The sequence below is a fragment of the Pleuronectes platessa genome, chromosome 1, assembly GCF_947347685.1.
Source record: "Pleuronectes platessa chromosome 1, fPlePla1.1, whole genome shotgun sequence".
NCBI classification, from domain to species: domain Eukaryota; kingdom Metazoa; phylum Chordata; class Actinopteri; order Pleuronectiformes; family Pleuronectidae; genus Pleuronectes; species Pleuronectes platessa.
In genome coordinates this window covers 17965775-17986735 of record NC_070626.1, presented here as the reverse complement: position 1 = coordinate 17986735, position 20961 = coordinate 17965775, and the positions used below count along the sequence as shown (strand labels likewise).

The window sequence follows — 20961 nt, the reverse complement described above, 5'->3', positions numbered from 1 at the left end:
TCGCTACTGACATGAGTGGATAAAGTGGAGGGGAAAGGAGCCGACGAATGAGCAAACGGAGAGTTTGGGGAAGAGACAAGGAGGATGGGGACAGAAAGAGAAATGAGTCAGACTCTCCCACAGCTGTCAGGGTGTGGACATTCCTGACTGATGCAGCGGGCTCGTAGGATCAGCAGGCACGAGGTGTGGCAATTCCACTGTCATTGTTTGATTTGCCAACAGCTAAAGAATGACGGAGTTAGAAATAATGTGCAAGTCTCATGGAACAGCCTGCGATTTAATGTGAGCCGCTACGACTGATGGGAAACTGAAATACATCAGTTCGACACACCTGAGTCATAATGGAGTGTATTCAAATGCTTCCCCATATAGGACAGAAGACAGTTGCCCAATTCAGACCTGGTATTAACATGAGTCCTGAGAGACTCGATCACAAGTGGACAGTGTTAAGTACATCTGTTGACACCAGGTATTAAAAACCATCCTCAATGTGTCTCCTGTGACCACTTGGGATCGAATCTCACTTCCTTCCAATGTGGCCCAGCATGCATTTGGGTTCACACTAAGAAAAAAGTGTCAATCTTGTCTGTAAGAGGAGAGGAGAGAAGAGAAAGGAGAGGAGACATGAGGGAGGAGAGGAGACGAGATGAGATGGAAGGAGCTGAGGAGAGGAGAGAAGAGAAAGGGGACGAGACGAGAGGAAGGAGACGAGATGAGATGGAAGGAGCTGAGGAGAGGAGAGAAGAGAAAGGAGATGAGACGAGAGGAAGGAGAGGAGACGAGATGAGAAGAAAGGAGCTGAGGAGAGGAGGCGGTTAATTGCCATGGACTGTCGAAACAAAAGATTAACATAATCTGCCTTTCAAATCAGACACTGTGGTGTCTGCTGTGATTAAAAGACCAAATTAGCTTTTATATTAATTGCTAATTTAGCGATCTTGCAGGACAGGGTGTAAATAAATGAATAAAGCTGCCAGTGTTCTGTTGTCGCAGATAAAACAAAATCCATTCATAATGTAATAATGTATAAACCAATCTGATCAGATGCAGCTGACCTCTGTTTGACGCTGGAAAAAAAAAGATCACAGTGGCTGAAACTCCAAACTATGAATTTAAATCACTGGAAGACAGTATAGCCTACATTTCTGTGTGTGCTACAGTGAATTCTATAGCGTGTACAGTATGTGGGCGGAGGTATTTCTTCACACCATGTGCAAAAGTGTGGGTTTAACTCTGTGTGTATGTGCACTGCAGAATCCCCTCAGTAGCGTTGATGATGTGGCCTAATCCTCCTGGAGGCAGAGTGTTTGGAATGGGATAAGTCTGATTCTTCTGTTGGACTTAAGACCATCTGCAACAGCACAAAACAAGCTGAGCCAATGACGCTTCTTTATATATTTTTTTTAGACGAGGTCTTCAGTATTTCAGCTTGTAGTTAGAGCTCAGTGGGAAAAGAGGGCCGGTTAACAAGTCATCTTCCTATTGTTGACGCTGTGCACGTAAATACCTCCTCATACATGTATATATGTGGCCTCGCTGCAGGAGGGCCAACCGCTTTAGCTCGTTGCCATTCATCAAAAGTGCCGGGTCTCGCTGGGAGCAGTAATTGGAAATTTCAGAGTTCAGGACACTTAGGGCTAATTAGCTGCATTACACAGCGGTGAGGTGACGGGTGACATCCAGAGACCCCTCCCCCCTTCCCCGTAAAGAGCACGAGGAGCATGGATATCAAGGCGCTTCCTCTAACAGGGGTGACTATCCCCGTCAAAACCGGCTAATACAGCGCAAAGTTAAAAAGGTTACCCGAGGCTGCCCGGAGTAATTAATCCTTCCAGCCTTTTCATCTCTGTTGAGCTCCTGCGTCGTCTCCATGTCCTGAACTGTGCTGTTGTCCTGAAATCATTGAAGAATTAAAAGCTAAAAGTCCTTTAGGCTCAATCGCACGAAGGGCAAAGCAGCATGCACTAAAAATGAACTTCTCTGCTTCCAACTAAAATTACAAAGACCTTTTCGGTTTTGGTGTGTGTGTGTGTGTGTGTGTGTGTGTGTGTGTGTGTGTGTGTGTGTGTGTGTGGCTCTGTCTGGTTTGACTTTGTCATCCAGCAGAACAAATCCTCTTCTTCTATCGGACAGCGACAGAGGATCAGAACATTTAGGGGATATCTGGAGCAAATAATAAGCTGCCATTCAGAAAGGGTCTCCTGAGAGCTGTCTGTGTTTTTAACTGTGATCGACAGGACTGACATTTGCTAAGTCAACCTCGCACTGCAGTCTGCGATCCTCACTGGGCAAAAGTTTAACCTCAGCCAACAGCGGCCGTGCTCTGTCAACAACCTCCCCGTGTTTGCCTCATTCTCGTTAATGATGGAGAAGGAAAGAGGCGGAGGAATCGAAAAGTGAAGACAGAGAGATGTGGTAAAAGGAAAGGAGGGAGACGTGGCTGCCGATGGCGACCCAAGGGTCCGTGCTAGTTTCAGTCTCGAACCCTTTTTCAACTGGTCACCAAACCCACTAAGATCTGGCTTCTGTCTAGTATGGGAAAGGATACAATCGGCAAATGACTCTGCAGTATTTTTATCAGCTCCGATCAGCAGTGATTGGAAATGTGACACCCGGGTGAACGCTCTGTTTTGGCAAGACAGCGAGATGAGAGAGCTTCTCAGTTTGTGACGTCAACCATGAAGCAACGGGGGAAAAACTGAGAAGTCCACTGACAATGGTAAAGGAGGGACCAGTGCACATGTTGTTTAAAAAGTAAATGCACATGTGCCCCGTCCGAGCACTCATGGGTGTGTTGCTGTTGCTGCAATATCATGGTGCTTTCAATCAACAAAAACCTCAGTGGTGGGGTATTTAACTGTTATTTGAAGGGAACATGTTTAAAATAGTAATATGCACTTACACAGGTGGGTTGCAATATGTGCATACACACAGGGATGGTCTGCTTGTGCGCTGTAGACCGTGCACTTAGATTGATAAAATAGAGCTCAATGTGTCCATGCGGCTCAGAGAACAACATTGTGGTAGTCAAGTGAAGAGGCCATTAGTAAAAAAACATGCAGCACAACAAAACACTCAAAACAGAAAGTCACAAGTATTAGAGAAGGTAAGAAGAAAGAAGATTTTTCAAGAGCAGCTATGCCATCCTAACAATCCTTCTGATACAGCTTTAACACATGTGGCTTTAGTATGGCTCTGTAGGAAATGTGCTATCTGAATGTGCAGAGCTGACTGAACACAGTACTGAGATTATAGAACAAATATCAGTGATGAACTACTTTGATTTGCCATTTCTTTAAAAAAATTTGACCGCATAATGCCCCATATATAATTTCAATATTTAACAACCTTGTGTTTGTTTTTTCTAGAAATAATATTATTTTATGTTTAATATTATATTGCTCTTATGGTGCGTTTAGACAGAACAAGGCAGCGCAGTCGATTTGTCCAGGGCAAAGCAACTTTGAGTGAAGATGGAACCATGCAAGTTTTTCATCTTGATCTTTTCCTGGGACTTTACAAATCTCCTTCATACACATTCAAAAACATGAGGAAAAAGACAGAATGGAGAGAAATAAAAAGACTTTGTAGATGTACCAAAGCACAAGAAACATGCATGTGTCACTGGCCATAGGTGCATGTGTGCCCACTTCCACAATGACTGAGATATAACAAAAACATAACCATGTGAACATACAGCTTTACTAATCTAAAAATAAAACATATACTGTAAATATTTGTGTGGGTATTTAGACAAAAACAAGAAACACTTCTACACACGTGTCTGTTGCAAGCTACAGCACAGACAACATGTGTGCAGTAAGTCCACTTGACATTTGGGGCAAATATCCGAACAGTTCAGTTTCTGCTTGACAATGGTTCAGGGTTCCCAATAAAATTATATTTAAGTAACAGTAAAGGCTGCAGTTGACATGTGGTAGTTATAGGCTTTTGTCATAGGATAATGATTTCCGTGAACGGAAGGTCGTCATGTAGACGGCAGGATGGAGGCGGGTGTGATATTTGAAGGGCATTCATTGGTTGGTATCGCAGGTTAGACTGCAAGAATAAATGAAGTGTGAAACTGTGGGGTGGTTGTTAAGTGTGTGTGTGTGTGTGTGTGTGGAGGCCAAACGTGGAAGAGCATCTCTGGCCTGTCTTTGCAGAGGCATTAATTAACATAAGCTGGTCATCAGAGAGTTTATGCGCTTGGCACCGAGGCAAGAGGACGGCTAAACCACACCAAGGTGTCCTGTTAATGATCCGTCTCTAAATTTGCATCTGTCTTGGTATCACGGCAGCTGATTCACGGGAGCTGCTGCTTTCGAGCTCCAATGAGACTTTTTAAATTATAAGATATGTTCCGCTAAAAACGTTTTACCTGAAATTCACTGAATGCTCCAGTTTTTACAGGAAGACAATTATTTGGATTCATGAGCGCTCGCACAGTCAGCTCACTGTAGCGCTGATAATCACTGGGGTCATTGTAGTATTCTTTGGGACACGCAGCTACTTGAACCCACACACTCACACTTTTTTTTATACTCTCACACACTTCTCTCCCTCTATTCCCCCCCACTAACCCCCATTACCCCTCAGTGCTGACAGAGAGCTTTTAAAGTCCAGGCCACAGAGAAAGGTCTCTTATGCTGCCTCCCGAATGCTGACTTGCTCAAACACCCTGATGCTCAGCCCTCACTCTTTTCCCTCTGCACTGCCCGTATCGCTCCCCTCATCCCATTTTCTGTGTCACACTGCAGCTCTCTCTGACGTCAAAATGAACTTTGAGTTTTCTCTGCGTTCTGGTCCCTGGCCCTTGTTCTGTTAAGTTGGTGCCAGCTTCAGGTTCTGGTGACCCACACGGCGACAAAAAGTGAGAGAAAGAACAAGCAAAGTCCACAAACACTTGTGTGGAACATTGAGGCGAGGGGTGGTGTCTGGGTAGCTCATAAAGAATTTCTACGATGTTCTACAAATTCCATTGCGAGAGGCACAATGAAACAAACACTTTGCGTCAACAGCCTAAAAGGATAGAGATGATTGGAGGATTTTTGTTGAGATTTCTAACGGAGGTTTCACAGTGATCACAGTGTAAACAAGTGGAAATAAATAATTAGCGAATAAACTTTCTGTTACAGAGGCAAACTTGAACATTTTAGCCATTTTAAGATATGATCTCTGGAAAATGTCTGGAAAATTGGGTCTGGATATTTTCCGGACTTGCCTCTCACATCTAAAGAACGCAGCAAGAGATTGTTCAGGTCAGATGTGCACTATTTGCTAAAAGCTGCTGGATCACACCTCGCTTTCACCCTGATGCATCAATTGGATGTTAAAAACATCCTCAACATTACCCGGTCATTTTACTCGGGGGCTGGGAGAAAAACTTGTCCTAGAGCAAATGACTGGGACATTTGCCTTCTCATATACAGAACCTCTGAAAAATTTTAGGGAAATTGCAGTCCTCAGTGAATCTCGGCTGTGGCTAAATGTGAGAGCGGTCGTTCTCCAACCAGAAGGTCGGCAGTTCGATCCCAGACTTTCTGATCTGCATGCCGAAGTGTCCTTTGGCAAGATCCTGAACCCCGAATTGCCCCTCGTAGAAAAAAATAAGAATTGCTGCTTATAGTTGCACTGTATGAATATGGGTATGAATGGGTGAATGGCAAACTGTACTGTAAAGCGCTTTGAGTGATCATCAAGACTAGAAAAGTGCTATATAAATACAGACCATTTAACATTTATCTCTGAATGCAGCTTAGAAACACACTTAATTAAAAATTACCTTGAGTAGCAGGTACTTGACTTTTCAGTCATCGGCAGCTGTGGCAGGAGTTGCTACACTCCTGTGCTGGACTTTCCACGTGCTTCCAGAGATTCTTTTGAATGATTGTTTATATGGTTTTATTTTTACTGGGCCTGGAGAGGCAGGCTGCTCCCCTAAGCCGACTGACGCCCTAAATGCAAGACGCTATATTGATCGTCTTTCCTCCGGCCTCTCACACAGCCCTACTGAGGACACATTAAATGTGTTATAAGTCATTAAGAGCTCGAGGCCTCAAATCTTACCTGTCTAACTTAAAATATATTGACACATTGTGCTCGCACAAACTTTTTATTTTTTAAAGGTAGCCTCTGGGTGTGTGTGCTGATGCCGGAGCAGTGGGTGTGAGAGCTTGTGTGAGCCAGTTTGTTTATGTGACTGTGTCTATACACAGTATCTGTACGTTGCTGAACACTGGGGAGCATGTGTTGTGTGGGGGTTGTGTTGGGTACACGCAGGGACATAGTGTGTGTGTGTGTGTGTGCTTGCATGCAATTGCCTGTGTGTGAGAGTATGTGTGTATACAGGGAGCAGGCTCGTCCTCTTGCTGCCCCGGGGGCTCAGAGCCCATTTCCTGTTGTGCAGTGTGATAAGTTTCCCTGTCAGATCCTCCCAGCACCACTATATTTCTGATAAGCTCCACTGCTAGTTTTCCCGACCTCTGGCACAGAGATCAATTTGAGATTGATTCAGAATGCCCTGCTGGGCCGAGCTGGAAGATCAATTTGAGATGGATTGTTCCCGCCAGGGGGCCAATGACACGCAGTGCAGTGCTCACTTGCTTTGCCTCCTTTGCTTTCCTCACCCCTCACTGTTACTCCTTCTCCCTCTGCATTTTTTCTCCGCTATCTACTCCTCTCTCTTTCAATTGTTTCACACTTGTCCTCTGTGATGTCGTTTACTCTGTGTCTCACCCTGCACATTTGCATCAATCCTCGCCCATGCCTCCATTTCTCCCTCTCCCAGCTGCTTCCCTTACTTTTCTCCTCCCAGCTTCGAGTAGTCGGTGTAGGGATAGAGATGACTTCATTAGCAGAGGGACCAACTCCTGCAGAGTGATGCAGGTCTGCAGGACAGGGGAGATAGCTCATGTGACTTGCTATTGCACACAGCCACAGAATATATGGGTATAAACTACCCTGCACAAGCACAGGGACACATAGAAAATCACATCTTTTTTATTTTCTTGGTTATGTGATCGTGGTCACTGTTGCCATCAATGCTCTGAGCTACTGGTGTCACCACCACCTGGTCATGACCTTATCTCCACAGAACATGATTTCCACCACCTCCCTCCCTCTCCTCATACCTCCCCTCTCTCCATCCACACTTCTCCTATCTTCAGTTGTTCTCTGCCGTCTCGGAGGCTTTGGCTGTGGCCCCTGACACCAGCAGGTGCACTCTCCTCCCTGCTCTGACCTTTTCCCCAGCAGGATGTCCACCTCTGACTGCACTGACCTTTACCTATAGTACTGCCCCTCATGTTGCCTCCCACAGGAACGGACCGTGGACAGCAAATCATCTGTGCATCCATGCAGAGAGAAATCCGACAAATGACAGAAGGAAAATGAAAACAGCAAAAACGAAAGCAGCAGTTACACCCTGGAATTGCTGCTGGAGTGAAAGGGGAAGGTACATCAGGCGTTGGTGGATAGTTAGTGGGCTGCTTTTGGCCATGGCACAAGCAAAAACTGCCACCCAATTGATATGCTTGCCATTCAGGGTCCCTGGCTCCCCCACAAAGGGATAGTGTGCGAGGACGCTGTCGAGGCTGCGAGCTTCAAACGAAACCTTGCGCACAAAGTGTCATGTGAACTAATTTAAAGGCAAATGTTTGTACTGTAGCTGTTCTATACTGCCACACTCTGAGACAAGGTGAAAACCCTGTCATCATGGAGAGTCGACTATTCACAGCAACTGCATAGCTACAATTACTGCTCCGCGTTTCTATGCCAACAACAATCATTACAGTTTAGTTGCTCTGCATTTGTTTCTAGATTCATATGAGGTCACTGTGACCTTTGACAATTGAAATCGATTTAGTTAATATTTCGTTCCAAATGACAACTGGTCAAAATCTGAAGAAATTCCGTAAATTCCGACTTCAGGTATCATGTTCAAGAAGCCAAATTCATGTTTTTGAGGTCACAGTGACCTTGAGCTTGATCTGGTCATCGTTGAGTCCATAAGAAAGTATGGGTCTGATATAATGATATTCCCTATGGGTGTTCCTGATGAATCACATTCACAAGAGCATGAAACAACTGCGACCTTTGACCACCAAAATCGAATGAGTTCATCTTTGAGTCCAAGTAAACGTTTGTGTTGAATTTGAAGAAATTCCCTCAAGATGATCTTGAGATATTGAAGAGATCGGACGGACCACCTGAAAACAGAACCCTGCTGCAAAGATAATTAAATAAGTATGATTAACTATCACCTTTATTTCTTGGCTCATAATCAAATCTATTTTGGTCAATAACAGACCTGATACATTCATTTGAACAGGATCACAAACTCCATATCTGTACAGTCTTATCTTTGGAAAGGACTCACAATAACACCTCCATTTATTTCATGTCACACTCAAATCTCCTTGTGTTGGGAAAGAGAACGTTTCATTCTTGTTTCACAGTTTGTCATAAGAGCTGATTGGTCACGTTGTGTCTGACATGGCCAGAACAACACTGCTGCTCCCAAAGCAAACACTGATACATTATTCACACAGGCCCAGAACTCTCTCCACACTTCATTTAACTTCATTTTACAAATGTGCTGACATAAGCAGAATGCTCTTGCTATTTGTGAAAAACTAAATGGCAAGAAATTCATCACTGTGAGCTGCAGTGTACTCTCAAGTGCTTTTCAATGTACAACAATGAACAAGGAAAACCGCCGTCCCGCTGCAGTGGGTGATTTTTCTCCTGTTTGGGTTTTTCTTGTTTTATTATTGACTTTTTCAATATGTATAAGAACAATCGAAAATCAAGTATGTACTACGATGACTGAAAGTGGTGGCCTGCAGGATGGTTTTTCTACCATTCACAGAATCACACAGCACCAGTCATGAGCTCACATCACACTCCTGCAGGATTCATGAGGAACCACTTCACATCATCACCTGACAGCCACACAGGAAAGAGGGTAAAGAGCACAATGTCGTCTCTATATATGATGGTTATTACCTTTGTCAAGGACGTTATGTTTTTGTCTGTGTTTGTTTGTGTGTTTGTTTGTGTGCAGGATCATGCAGGAACCCAAGGCCCAAGGACGAACCGGTCTATTTTGGTGCGGATAGAGGATTTTTTTCCATCTTCTTCATCATTTCGAGCTTTTTCGACATTTTCATGGATTTCTCAAAGAACATTCATGGATCTTACTGATAAAAATCGGGCATGTTTATGGGACTAATATTTATGAGAGTGTGTCGTTTGTTGCAGATCCCCAAAAAATGAGTTAAATGTAGATTCATAGGGGATATGGGTTTATTAGTTAGTTGTTCAGTAGGATTAAATAAAAGCTGCTGAGCAGATTTCCACAAAACTTGGTGAATGGATGGAACATGGGCCAAGAAAGAATCCATAAAATGTTGGCGCAGATCTGTACAAAGGGTCAGATGCCAGAATATTTTGTATAACTTTGTTTAACTTTGCTAGATAAAGTGGTTTCCTTTCACATTTTGACCAATTTGCCAGCGATAAATCGTTGATCCTGAAAAAACTGTTAAGGGAACTGATATTGGAATGTGTGGAATTTGGTGCAGATCAAAATAAAATCCGGATCTAGTGAATGTGCTTTCATAAGGGGACTGTCGAGCCTTCACTGAGGAAGGCGCTCTACTGGATGCAATTCTAGTTTTATGGGTTTTTCCAAGCAAGAAAATGTTGTACTAGTTGTCACATTAGCAATAAATGAATGTCAATGTAATCATACTGTATTTAATGATTAAATGCCCCTGCCAGTATGTGGCCCTGTTTAACATACACCTCATATGTTTAAATAATGGTTATAGCGTGTAAAAAAAATATCCATGATGTGTGTGTAGATTTAGCTGTGGGTGGGTATCATAGCAGCTGGCAGGCAGACAGCTGTGTTGAGACGATCAGAATGATGTTAGTGAAATATGTCCAGAAATATATGTTGTTGTCTTTGGAGCAGATTGCCTCTGTTTGCCCTCTCACTGCCTGTGGTGTTCCCAGATGTCAGCTGGCCATTCCTCAGGCGACACACACATATACCCTCTCAGAGCAAGGGACACCGGAACAATTTAGATGATGAAACATGTGACTGAAAATATACAGCGTTATTTTCACAACGCTAGAACATTGTCTGCAAAAGAGGACCATTCTGGTTTATCAATTTGGTCAATTAGTTTTGAACTAGATGAGATATATGCCTGCAGTGGACGAGAGGAAAATTGGGCAGATTTCGGGTCTGTCTTGATAATTGCCGGGGCGTTGCTGATTTGAAAAACTTTACACAAACAAGAGCAAAAAGCTGAAGATGCAAAGACCATGACAATAAGATCCACACTGTAATAAACTGGAGTTATCTTTAATTAATCGCCCTAGCATGAACGCATGTGACCCATTTCCTCTCACCCTCCTATCATCCTTGTAATATCTCTCATCATCAGATTAGTCTTCAAGTTGTGTCCCACTGTGTCTCGCGTAGGACAAATCACCCACTGCTCCTGACAACTCGCACCATGATGCCTCCAACTCTGCTGCTCCCATCCGCCTCTCTGAGCCCATTTGACAGATGGTTCTACTGCAATGTTTCCGTCCCAACTCAAACTCGCCTCTGACCGGCCCCACTGACAATTAAAACCGATGAGAGAATATTAAAAGAAGCAAGTGCATGGAGAAATCAGACGGAAATACCAGAGACCAGATGCTCACTTCACATCCTGAGTGTTCAGGCCAGCACCCTCTCCGCCCTCTCTCTGCCTTACTCCTGCTCCTCTCCGCCGAGAACCAAAGTGGAGCAGTTATTAAAATGAGCGCTGTAATAACCCAGACACAGGCTGAGCATTTAAACTGAGGAAAGCTACGACCGCGAGTAGCTCAGATCTAATGTCTGAACAAGAACAATATTTGTACACAGACACAGGGTTGCCCCCGTTATCCTTGCTGGCAGATTGGAATGACTTCCTATCATTGTGGACCGTCTAACCCAGACTTTTACCAATCCACATTTAACATCTTACCCCTTACATTACCCTCGACCCCAGAATTCAAGTTTTGTCTCATTAGGACCAAGCTTTGGTCCTCGTGAGATCTACTGGTCCTGACATGGTCCAGTGTATAAAGTGGAAAGGGTCCAAAAGAGGGAGCAAACAAAAGTATAAAAAGACACAAACTCACACAAACACATTCTAGTCCATCTATCTTAGAGAGTGCACTCAATGGCAAAATGCATTCCCTTGGCCCTTTCAATTTATCTTAACCCTCACCACTAAAAACCCATAAAACCCTTAAATAGCTTATTGAAAGGCCAAAATGTCCCCACTGTCCCAAATTGTCCTCTTGCTGTGGTTGTTAACACAAAATGGTCCTCACAAAGATGTCTGTACACACACACAGGACTCTTCCTCCAGCACCTGAGCCTGACTATACAGGCCACACACCACAGTGAACTTTTGTAGTAGTGCACTGGAGCGCGTAAAGGCCGCGGCTGCAGCAGCATCTGGGCTGTGAAACACACGCCGCTCCCTCCACCCAAACCCTCCTACCACAGCTGGGGCTCGCCAAGCTAGAGGGGAAGTGTGACAGTCAGGAAGCGTGAACGATAAATGATGACAAAACCCTCATGTTGTCTGGGGTCGATGTTAAGCAAATAGCCAGGGGAACACACATGAGAGAGAGAGCCAGTGGGACGAGCAGCTTGGGGGTGGAAACATGCCTGCCTGCGTGAGACAAGACATTACTGGGAATACATGAACATACATTTAACATAAAAGCTATTATTGGGTTTAACTGCAGATAGAAGTGGAAATTTATGTTTTTTTGCTGGCAACGTGAATGGTGTTGGATCAGTTGATTACACTACTTTCTTCGACATGGGTTAGAAAGTTTTTCAGAAAGTAATCTGGGCCACAGGCGGCGTTTAGCCTGCCAGCTCGGTGAGAACAGTGGGAGGAGGGAGGAGATGGGGCACAGCGCTGGCAGCAGCACACAACAGGATTATTGGAGTCTGGACAGAGAGATTTTTGGTGGCTGTCTTTCCACAATTTACATTTGTGACATGCGCTATATTGTAGTTTCTGTCTCTAGGAAATTATCATGATTGTTTGTGTCAGAGAGAAAGAGCCGTCTCTGTAGCTGCAAAACGCTCCGCTGTGTCCAACCGCTAGGTCGTCGTTTGGTGCTGAGCAGACATTATTTAATTAATTTTAATGCCTTTTTGCTGCAAACAGCTGCCTGTTGCCGAAAATAGCTCAATAAGAGTTGATTAGACTGAACCAAGAGAGCCTGCGTGTCACATCTGAGAAAAATAACAGGCCCAAGCTATGCCAGGAGCGATACCTCAGGTGGGCTCCATTTGTGGTTAGTCATTTAGTGTGCCAGTGTGTGTGTGTGTGTGTGTGTGTGTGTGCATGTGCATGGTGTATGACTAAAGCTCATTAATGCATGCTTGCACACGGTTGAATAACTACATGGCTGAATGGGTAAATAATGTGTGGGGGCTTAAGGTTAGACAGACATGGTCAGAGGGAGCACAGGCGGAAAGCTACATTAACTATTCTGAAGGACACACTGGGGACGTGATATGAATAATATCGTACACTGGAATATGTATACAACTGTATATATATATACAACTGCAGGATTTGATGAACCCAACAGAGGGACAGGAAATTGAACTGTCAGGGTTAGGATTATCAGTATTTATCGTGATGCTGGAAAACATATGTGGAGTCCCAGTTATGCAGAAGCGCATAATAATAATAATCACATTGCTGATTATGCTCGTGACAATCTGTTCATATTTATTTCCTGCTCTTGCTCATATTCCTAACCCCACTCTGCATTTTGGTGTCCTCAGGCAGATGTCCTGCAAACAATTCCAAAATTATTTATTATGTTTACCCAGGCTGCTTTAATGTGAGCATCTCTCCTCTCATTGTCAGCAAAAAGCATTGTGCCTGTATGGATGCAGCCATTCACAGCCATTTTCATTATCATTTTTTTGGCGTCTATACTCTATGTTTTCACAAACCCAATTTATATTCATCCTTTTGCATACTTCTATTGATTTAGCGATGCTTCCTAAGAGCCTTTTCTTTTTGTTTCTGTGTCGTGTACAGTATGGCGGACAATATATCGATGTGCAGTAGAAAATGTACTAAGAGCGGAGAAATGAGAATCAAACCTCCCGCAGACGCAGAGTATTTTCTGTGCTTTATGTTCATTAGCGGAGCTCCAGCCTACAGAGCTGCAGCTGGGACACAGGGTGCAGTACACTTCAAGGAGAGAGTTTGGGGTGGGGGGGGGGGGGGGGGGGGGGGGGGGTGAGAGTAATGAAGACACGGATGAATTCAAACAAGTCCACACACTGTTACGCTGTCTCTCTCCACCAGCGATCCAAGCTCGCGGTTAATGTTGGCGTGGCTCTATGGCGCCGTATCGAGCCGCCAGCAATACAGAGTAATCAACCCCAATCATACGTGTGTGCTGCATTAACAGATGGATTAAAACATTGAGTGATGGAGACAGCCCCTCTGGCTAAAATCGATACCAGCTTACATTCACAGCTCGTGTGAGGCTAATAAGGAATAATGCTGCACTGATTACAACACTAAGGTGCAGCTATCGAGTTACAGATAAAGGGGCTCCAGCAAATAACAGAGTGCATGATTATCTCTGAGTGTGCAGGGGTGGGACTGTGTCTGTGTCTCCTACTCACCCGTAAGTGGTGTTGCTGGCTCTCTTGCTCCCCGCCCTGGAGCGGCCGGACTTCAGCTCTCCACTCATGCTCGTGTCTGCAAAGAAGAGCGACCAATTAACTTTGTGGTGATACAGGAAAGAGCATCGCTGCAGGGTTACAAAGCCCAGGCTCACACAAGCTGGTTCAGATGATGAACTACGCTGTGGATACTGTCTGCTCGCGTTCAGCCTCCTCTCACTTCCTCTCTTTACTTCAACAAAATTAACCTAATCTGGTGGAGCTGTAGTCATCATTTGACATGATAATGACTGGAGGGCTGGCTGACACTGACAGTGGCTGTTTTTCTTGTCTATCCTCGATCACTCTCCACTGATTGCTTCTGCCACTCCGACCAGCTGCTTACGTTTTTTGTCTCCATTTTGCACGCCTACAAAACCTGGTGCAGCTTTAGAGACAAAGACAAACCTTATTTCCCTGTATTTGTAATTATTTTCTTTGTTAAGCTGTTTTCAGGCTGTGTCCGAAATCACTCACTAATCATTAGATATTGGACTAAATAGTGAGTTCGCAATTTTTTAGTGGTGTGTGAATGTTTGGTGAAGTTTGTATTCCCTTTATAGTGCACTCATTGTTGCCCACAATGCATTGTGAAAGGTAGAATACAATCGATGGTCACTAACCGAGCAATATCTACCATCATGCATTGCGCTCCAGACAAGTGTATGAAAGCATTTTTTTTCTTTTCCCGATGAGCTCACCATTTAGTGAAGCAGGGAAAAGTGGATGAGTGATTTCAGACACAGCCTTGAACTCTGGAAAAATATCCAGACCCAATTATTTGGACATTTTGCTGAAATTCAACGTTTGTAAATGTGTTTACAAGGAATGGACAATGTTGGGGGAAATCTCATATTTCATTTACAGCACATGGGCAGAGACGTCTGCCCTTATAGACAGAAGCTATGGACTATGACAATTACGCTATTTTCAGACATGAATTCGAGAAAATATCTGGATAATTGCGTTCAGACATTGGTCTGGAGTTCTCCTTTTACATATGAAGAATGTAGGGGGAGATTATCCGGGAAATGTCAAACACCCTTTTAACCCTTGTGCTATAAAAGCTTTTGTTGTCCTCATTGTTCCGATTTGACGTCTTCCTTAGTGTCTTCTACGAGTATGTCTCTCATCCGGAGATGTTTGTTTTTTCTATTGGGGACATTATCACACTGGCAGGCTGTGAACTATCCTGCTGTATTCTTCTCACATGGGTTCACTCAGACATTTTCCAGACAGTTTACTCAGGGAATGGCAGGAGAAGTTCCAGAAAATATCCGGATTGCCTCATCATGAAGTCCAGTGCATGTCTGAAAGAAGCTTTTGATTCTCCATCAAATACCTCCATACATGTGGGACAATTAACAAGGATTCAGGATGTGTTCAGGAGAGGAGAGAGGAGAGGAGAGGAGGCCAGAATGACATGGACAGATGGGGGGTGAATGGAGCGTGACTGGGCCAGCTGCACGTACACTCACACAGCGTGCCTGTCAAATGGCTGGAAACTACAATTAATTAAGTATGGATCTGAATGTGTGAAAAGAGGTTGGGACACGTGTATGTTCCTGTACCTCCCGCAGCAGAGATCACTTTCTGGCAGGTAACAGTCAAACTCCTGGATGGCTTCTCTGCAGCCAACAGAGCTGGTGACGACCTGAGCTCTACTGCGGACACTCCAAAGAAACGTATACTTGAGATGTGTGTGTAAATGTTTTAGGAATGTCGAGATTTAATAACCGTCAGAATTATAAAAAACTGCGCCATCTAACTATGGTGAGTCACGCTGTGTGTGTGTGTGTGTGTGTGTGTGTGTGTGTGTGTGTATGTGTGTGTGTGTGCGTGTGTGAGAACACTGAACTGAAACGGTAGTTGAGAAGAGGAAACTGAGGCAACAGACTTATTTCCACCAACGCTGGACTAAAAACTCCATCGGAGGAGTTCACAGCGAGAGGAGCAATGTTGTTTACTTTCGGTTTCTGACCAGAAGGAGCGGTTTACACACGCACACACACACACACGCACACACACACACACACACACACACACACACACACACGCAAATACTCTGTCTTCCTATTAACCATTATAATGTAGTCAAGAGTTTACTTCACCTATACTGAGAGGAAGTAGTATAATAAGGACACAAAGAATGTGCTTGAAGCAGGACACGACTAATCAACACTATACAGAAAAGCTTCCGCTGGTGACCCTTCAGAATAAAAGTATGCCTATGCTGACAGGAAACACGAATTCACTGACAAACCTTCCACAATAAGGCACCTAAATAAAACAGCTTCCCTAAAAGATTTTGAAATACCCAAACGTTACACAATAAAATAACTAACTGGATATAGTTGTTCATAATAATACATATTTTAGTTAATTAGCTATATTATTAGCCATATAATGCTTGTTGTGTGCCTTTTTCCGATAGTCGTGGAAACCATGATATTTCCCCTGACAATAATCGTGATATCAAAATTTCATATCGTGACATCCCTAGAATGTATGCACATCTGGACTCCCAGAAATAACGATTGTATAGCAATAGAATGAGGTGCATCACACACATCCAGTTAAAAACATCCTGGACTCTGTCCTGTCCGCAGACTTGGTGTGACAGGAAAACACAAAACTGAGTATTAGTTATTTTACTGAGCAACAAGATGTCTGATGCATGATGGCACAGAGAGAGAGGATAGGACGCTACTGAGTCTCACACTACAGGAGCCAAACATCAGGAGGTAATCAGACTACTATTCTGTAAACAAAATCTTATATGCTACAATTAGCTTCTCTAGCTTCAAACAGACACACACACACACACACACACACACACACACACACACACACACACACACACACACACACACACACACACTAACACTAACAATTTGGCCACTTAAACACACACACAAATCCTTTTAAGGCATGGCTTCAGTGATTAGTCATATCAGAAACACTAGATTAACCTACCCTTTCTGATCACTATACAAACAATTATGAATGCTATATAAAACCCTATTACGTAGTAGTACACACACATAATAACATCGATTTTTTGGATGTGCAGTAATTGTCAAAATTATAGGTCATTAACCCCACCTCCTCCATGTTACTGGATGGGACATGGACCAAACGAAAAGCGGAAATACACATCAAATAGATGTTTTCTCTCATTAAAGGTAGTCCCAACGGATGCATCTTCAAGTGTATCTTTATCCGATAAGTTTTGCTTTATTTAGTTAATTATGATTAAAAGAAGGAGTGAAACCTCATGATTGACAGTGGAGACTGACTCATGATTAGTCAAGCGCATGTATCTAAGGAACCTCACTAATGCGGATTCTGGCCCAATGTGCAAGATGGCAGCGTTCATATACAACATATTTAAGCTCCATTTCTGGATAGTTGGAGGAAGTAGAGACATGTCGTCCAAGCTTTATATTGTTTTAAAACCTGAAATAGGGGCGTTGCTGGCAAATTAGTTTAGTTTATGTATAAAGCTTAAAAAAACACTTTTTTATTAACATTGTTCATCCAAGTTGGTGGGATTCTCACTGTAGAACAACAGAGACAAGCCTGCCTATAAAATGACACATGGATCAAACAAAAGTCAGGCATGGTTTTAAATAGGACCAAAGAGCACGAGAGGACACATCAAGGTCACACGTGATCAGTTGTAATGAGCTCTAAAGTCCCAGACAGTTTACAGTCTGTCACCGTGCTTCTTATCAATGCATGTCAGGCTGAGTGCCAGACAGTCGCGTCACACCGAGCCAAAATAAGCGCTGACTTACTCCATACTACCTGGAAACAAAATCACAATAACAATGTGGAGAAACTCTACAGGGCGCTGCAGCCCCTCAGCATCAACCCTGCTGACGATGAGTCCACGTGAACTTTACCAGCTCCAGGAACACTGCTCTGTCTGAACTGTCTTATATGTTTAGAATACTTGCCTTCAGCTAGATATTTCAGGTTTGGTATTATTATATTAATATATATATATTATTTAATGTTTGTATATTCAGTTTTTTTAACAACAGCTTATCAATAAAACTTCACAGAGAGGTAGGAAAGAAAGAAAGAAGGAAAGAGAGAAATTAAGATTTCAAAAATGTTGTGCATAACGGTAGTAAACCATCATTTTCTTTCATTTTACTTTTAAATCACAAAACTCGTTTCAGAACAGAACATAATGTTTGGGCTGATGACTCGCAACAAAATTGTTTTGTGCTTTTTAAATCTAAGGAAAAAAATGAGGTTTTGTGAACCTCCTCTGACATCTTTCTTTTTTTTAAATGTTCCATCCCAAAACACAAAAACATGTTGCAATTATGTCTGAATGACTGCGACATTAATTCAAACTAGGTCAGCTGAGGATGTAAATCTGATTTCAATGCTTTAGAAATAAATCCAAAAATTGTTGAAAAATTATGCTTCAGTTAGATATTTCTCTGAACTTTACTTTCCCCCCTTATTTTTAATGTTTTAATTAATTTATTTTATTTTATTTTATTTTATAAGGATAGTGCTCATTAAATAACAGACACAGAGTGAAAGCTTACTGTATCATTTTCATCATAAACAATTTAAATGAAATGATCTATTACGTATAACTACAAACCTCTATGGTTAAATCATGTTCGCTATGCATCAACCCTGAGAATACATTCCCATGACTAAAAAACTATGGCTGATAGAAAATATAAACTTACCCACAATTAAAATACATTATAATTAATATGTTAAATGTTTAGTTAATGGTGCAAGATGGATTTCTAAACCTGTTTATTTTTCACATTTAACATTAAAATAATTAATTTGTTTTACTCTGTACTCTATGCTCTGTTGCCACTTTCTGTTTGCGTCCCATCATGTACTTCAACACTTGGGTTTCCATATTAATGTGCACACAACCTTTTAGTCCTAACTTGCCACAGAATGTATTTTTGTTCACTTAAAAGAGAAAGTGATTTGTCAAATGTGGAAGTAAAGCTAGTGTATGCATGCCTCCCCTTTGCTCTCTGTCATGCTGCATCCTCTCCGTTTCTTGCACCTCAACTGACCTCAGGTCAGAATTAGAGCCAAGCGGTGACAGTGAAGCATTCATTTACACTCTCAGGGCTAAATCACAGGCATCTCTGTCATCGTTAAACATGGATTATCATCCCAAAGGATAAAGAGAGCGATTACATGAATGGATGGCATTTTCAGAGTGATGCTTGTGTGATCTTTACACGGCAGCTGTGGAAAAAGATGCAAACGAAAGATCTCTCTTGCATCACAGTTGTGAATACAGTAGTACTATCACTATACACTATATATAGTGATATATTTATGGTCCCATATAGAGGCTAAAAGATCCCACAATACAGTAAAACAACTAAAAGACACTTTAACTGTCCAGTCTCTGCAGACTTTGCCTTAACAGACCTGCAGCTTTGTGAGGAAAGAGCTATTTCTAAAGCTATTTCGAGTATCGAAGTTGTGACAAGTACACGTCTGGTTTAATTTTGTGAATATTTAATCTGCAGGAATATGAACTGTGTATCTTCACTCCGTCACCACAGAGTAGGATTATAACATAATTAAACCAGCCGTTGTTTCTGTCTCACAAGCCTTAACACCCGCAGAGAGGGTGCTGACCTTGCCAAAGTGACAAGACAGGATGAGCTTTCATCACATGAACCTCAGAGTCAAGAAGTTGTGCTCGAATTACAGGGTTAACATCAAAAAGTCTTGATTGTGTTCCACAGACTGTCCACTCAGGGCTACATCAAGAGAAACCCACAGGAAACGTCCATGATGCAAAAGTGAAAAGGAAGCTGGGGTTGAAGTCCAGAGAGGAGCAGAGGAGGCAGAATGTGAGGAGATGAAGATGAAGGGGAAGAGCAACACAAACACACTGGAAATGATTGTCTCTCAGAAACATAGGGCTGCATGCAAACATCTGCACACACGCATACACACACACACAATGATAAACCCTGGTATACTCACATCTGGGGCTGAAGAGGGTCATATCAGGGAAGCCGAACCAGCAGACTGGGAGAAGAGAGGCTGGATGTCTTCTCTTCTCTCTGGCAACTGTCTCCCTTTAACGTCCTCTCTGTGCAGTGTGTGTGTGTCTGTGTTTGTCTGTGTGTGTTTAGGCTGCTGCTTAACGGACTGACTGATGCGATCCTACTGAGTCAGGGACAAACCAGCCACAGGAGCACTAATGGGATATACCAAGTGTGCTCCTGTAGCAGGGGTGGACGGCGGGCTCTTCCATTAGCAGGAGGTGCTGGCAGGAGGATTGGATGAGTGTGCAGCTGGTTTCCCCTCAGCAACAGGAGCCTGGCTGCAGCTCAGGGCTCACACATTCCAGCCAGGCGACGAGGAGGCTGCCAGTGTATGTGTTTGTGTGTGTGTGTGTGTGTGTGTGTGTGTGTATCTTAACACACTTATCAAAAGAGTAGAAACCTTGAGTCACATTTCATGGACACCATGCAGGCCAAACAAAATGATAAACACCCATTCACAAGGAGGATGAGAGGGGTCATTAATTGAATATTGAATACTATTAAATATAGGCAGTAAGGGAAGAATATACACAGTAAGAACATTAGAGCCCAACTACAGACAGTATATAAAGATGGATGACGCCTCACCACTTCCTCTCACTGTCCAGAAATGAAGCCAAAATGTCCCGGATACGAAGGCCACCATCTTGCGCATTTAGATCCAAGGCAATCATGATGTTCTGTTTTTATATTTTATAGAATCAAATAACAACTTAAAACCAAACATAATTGAAAATTTAAAAAGAGGAAATACATTAGTTTGATAAGAACAACCTAAATTGACAGCAAACACATAATTTAACGTGTACTTCTTATTTTTTTGTTACATCTGGGGGGGGGGGGGGTATATTGATATCAACGAGTAAATAATTCATATATACTTGCCCCAAAAAATGGCAATGATCCATAAGATGTAGATATTAAACACGTATATCCTGACTTCGGAAAATGAATATATTTATGTTAACATAAATAAACATATGAATGAACATCTTATATCAGCCAACATAAACACCAATACTCATTGTTAATATCTGTTGATATTTTCTGGGAAAAGATACATCGACTGGACTCTAAAGTCAGACGCACATATACACACAAGGTGAAGAAAGGAGTGTC

General features: G+C 42.8%; 1 protein-coding gene across 3 annotated transcripts in view; it reads right to left on the bottom strand.

The window, feature by feature from the left end:
• The window catches only part of LOC128437993 (heterogeneous nuclear ribonucleoprotein C), a 38148-nt gene extending 18173 nt beyond the window's left edge, over positions 1-19975 (bottom strand). The window contains exons 1-2 of one of the 3 annotated variants that reach the window (XM_053420318.1): positions 19778-19975; positions 13733-13808 (exon numbers count right to left, since the gene is read on the bottom strand). In XM_053420318.1, coding sequence (XP_053276293.1) covers positions 13733-13808; positions 19778-19799 — 98 coding nt within the window. In that variant the 5' untranslated portion in view covers positions 19800-19975. Of the gene's footprint in view, positions 1-13732; positions 13809-15342; positions 15802-15882; positions 15986-19777 lie in introns of those variants that run through there. The other 2 variants (XM_053420327.1, XM_053420335.1) reach the window with 2 other exon arrangements.
• Positions 19976-20961: the final 986 nt, after the last annotated feature.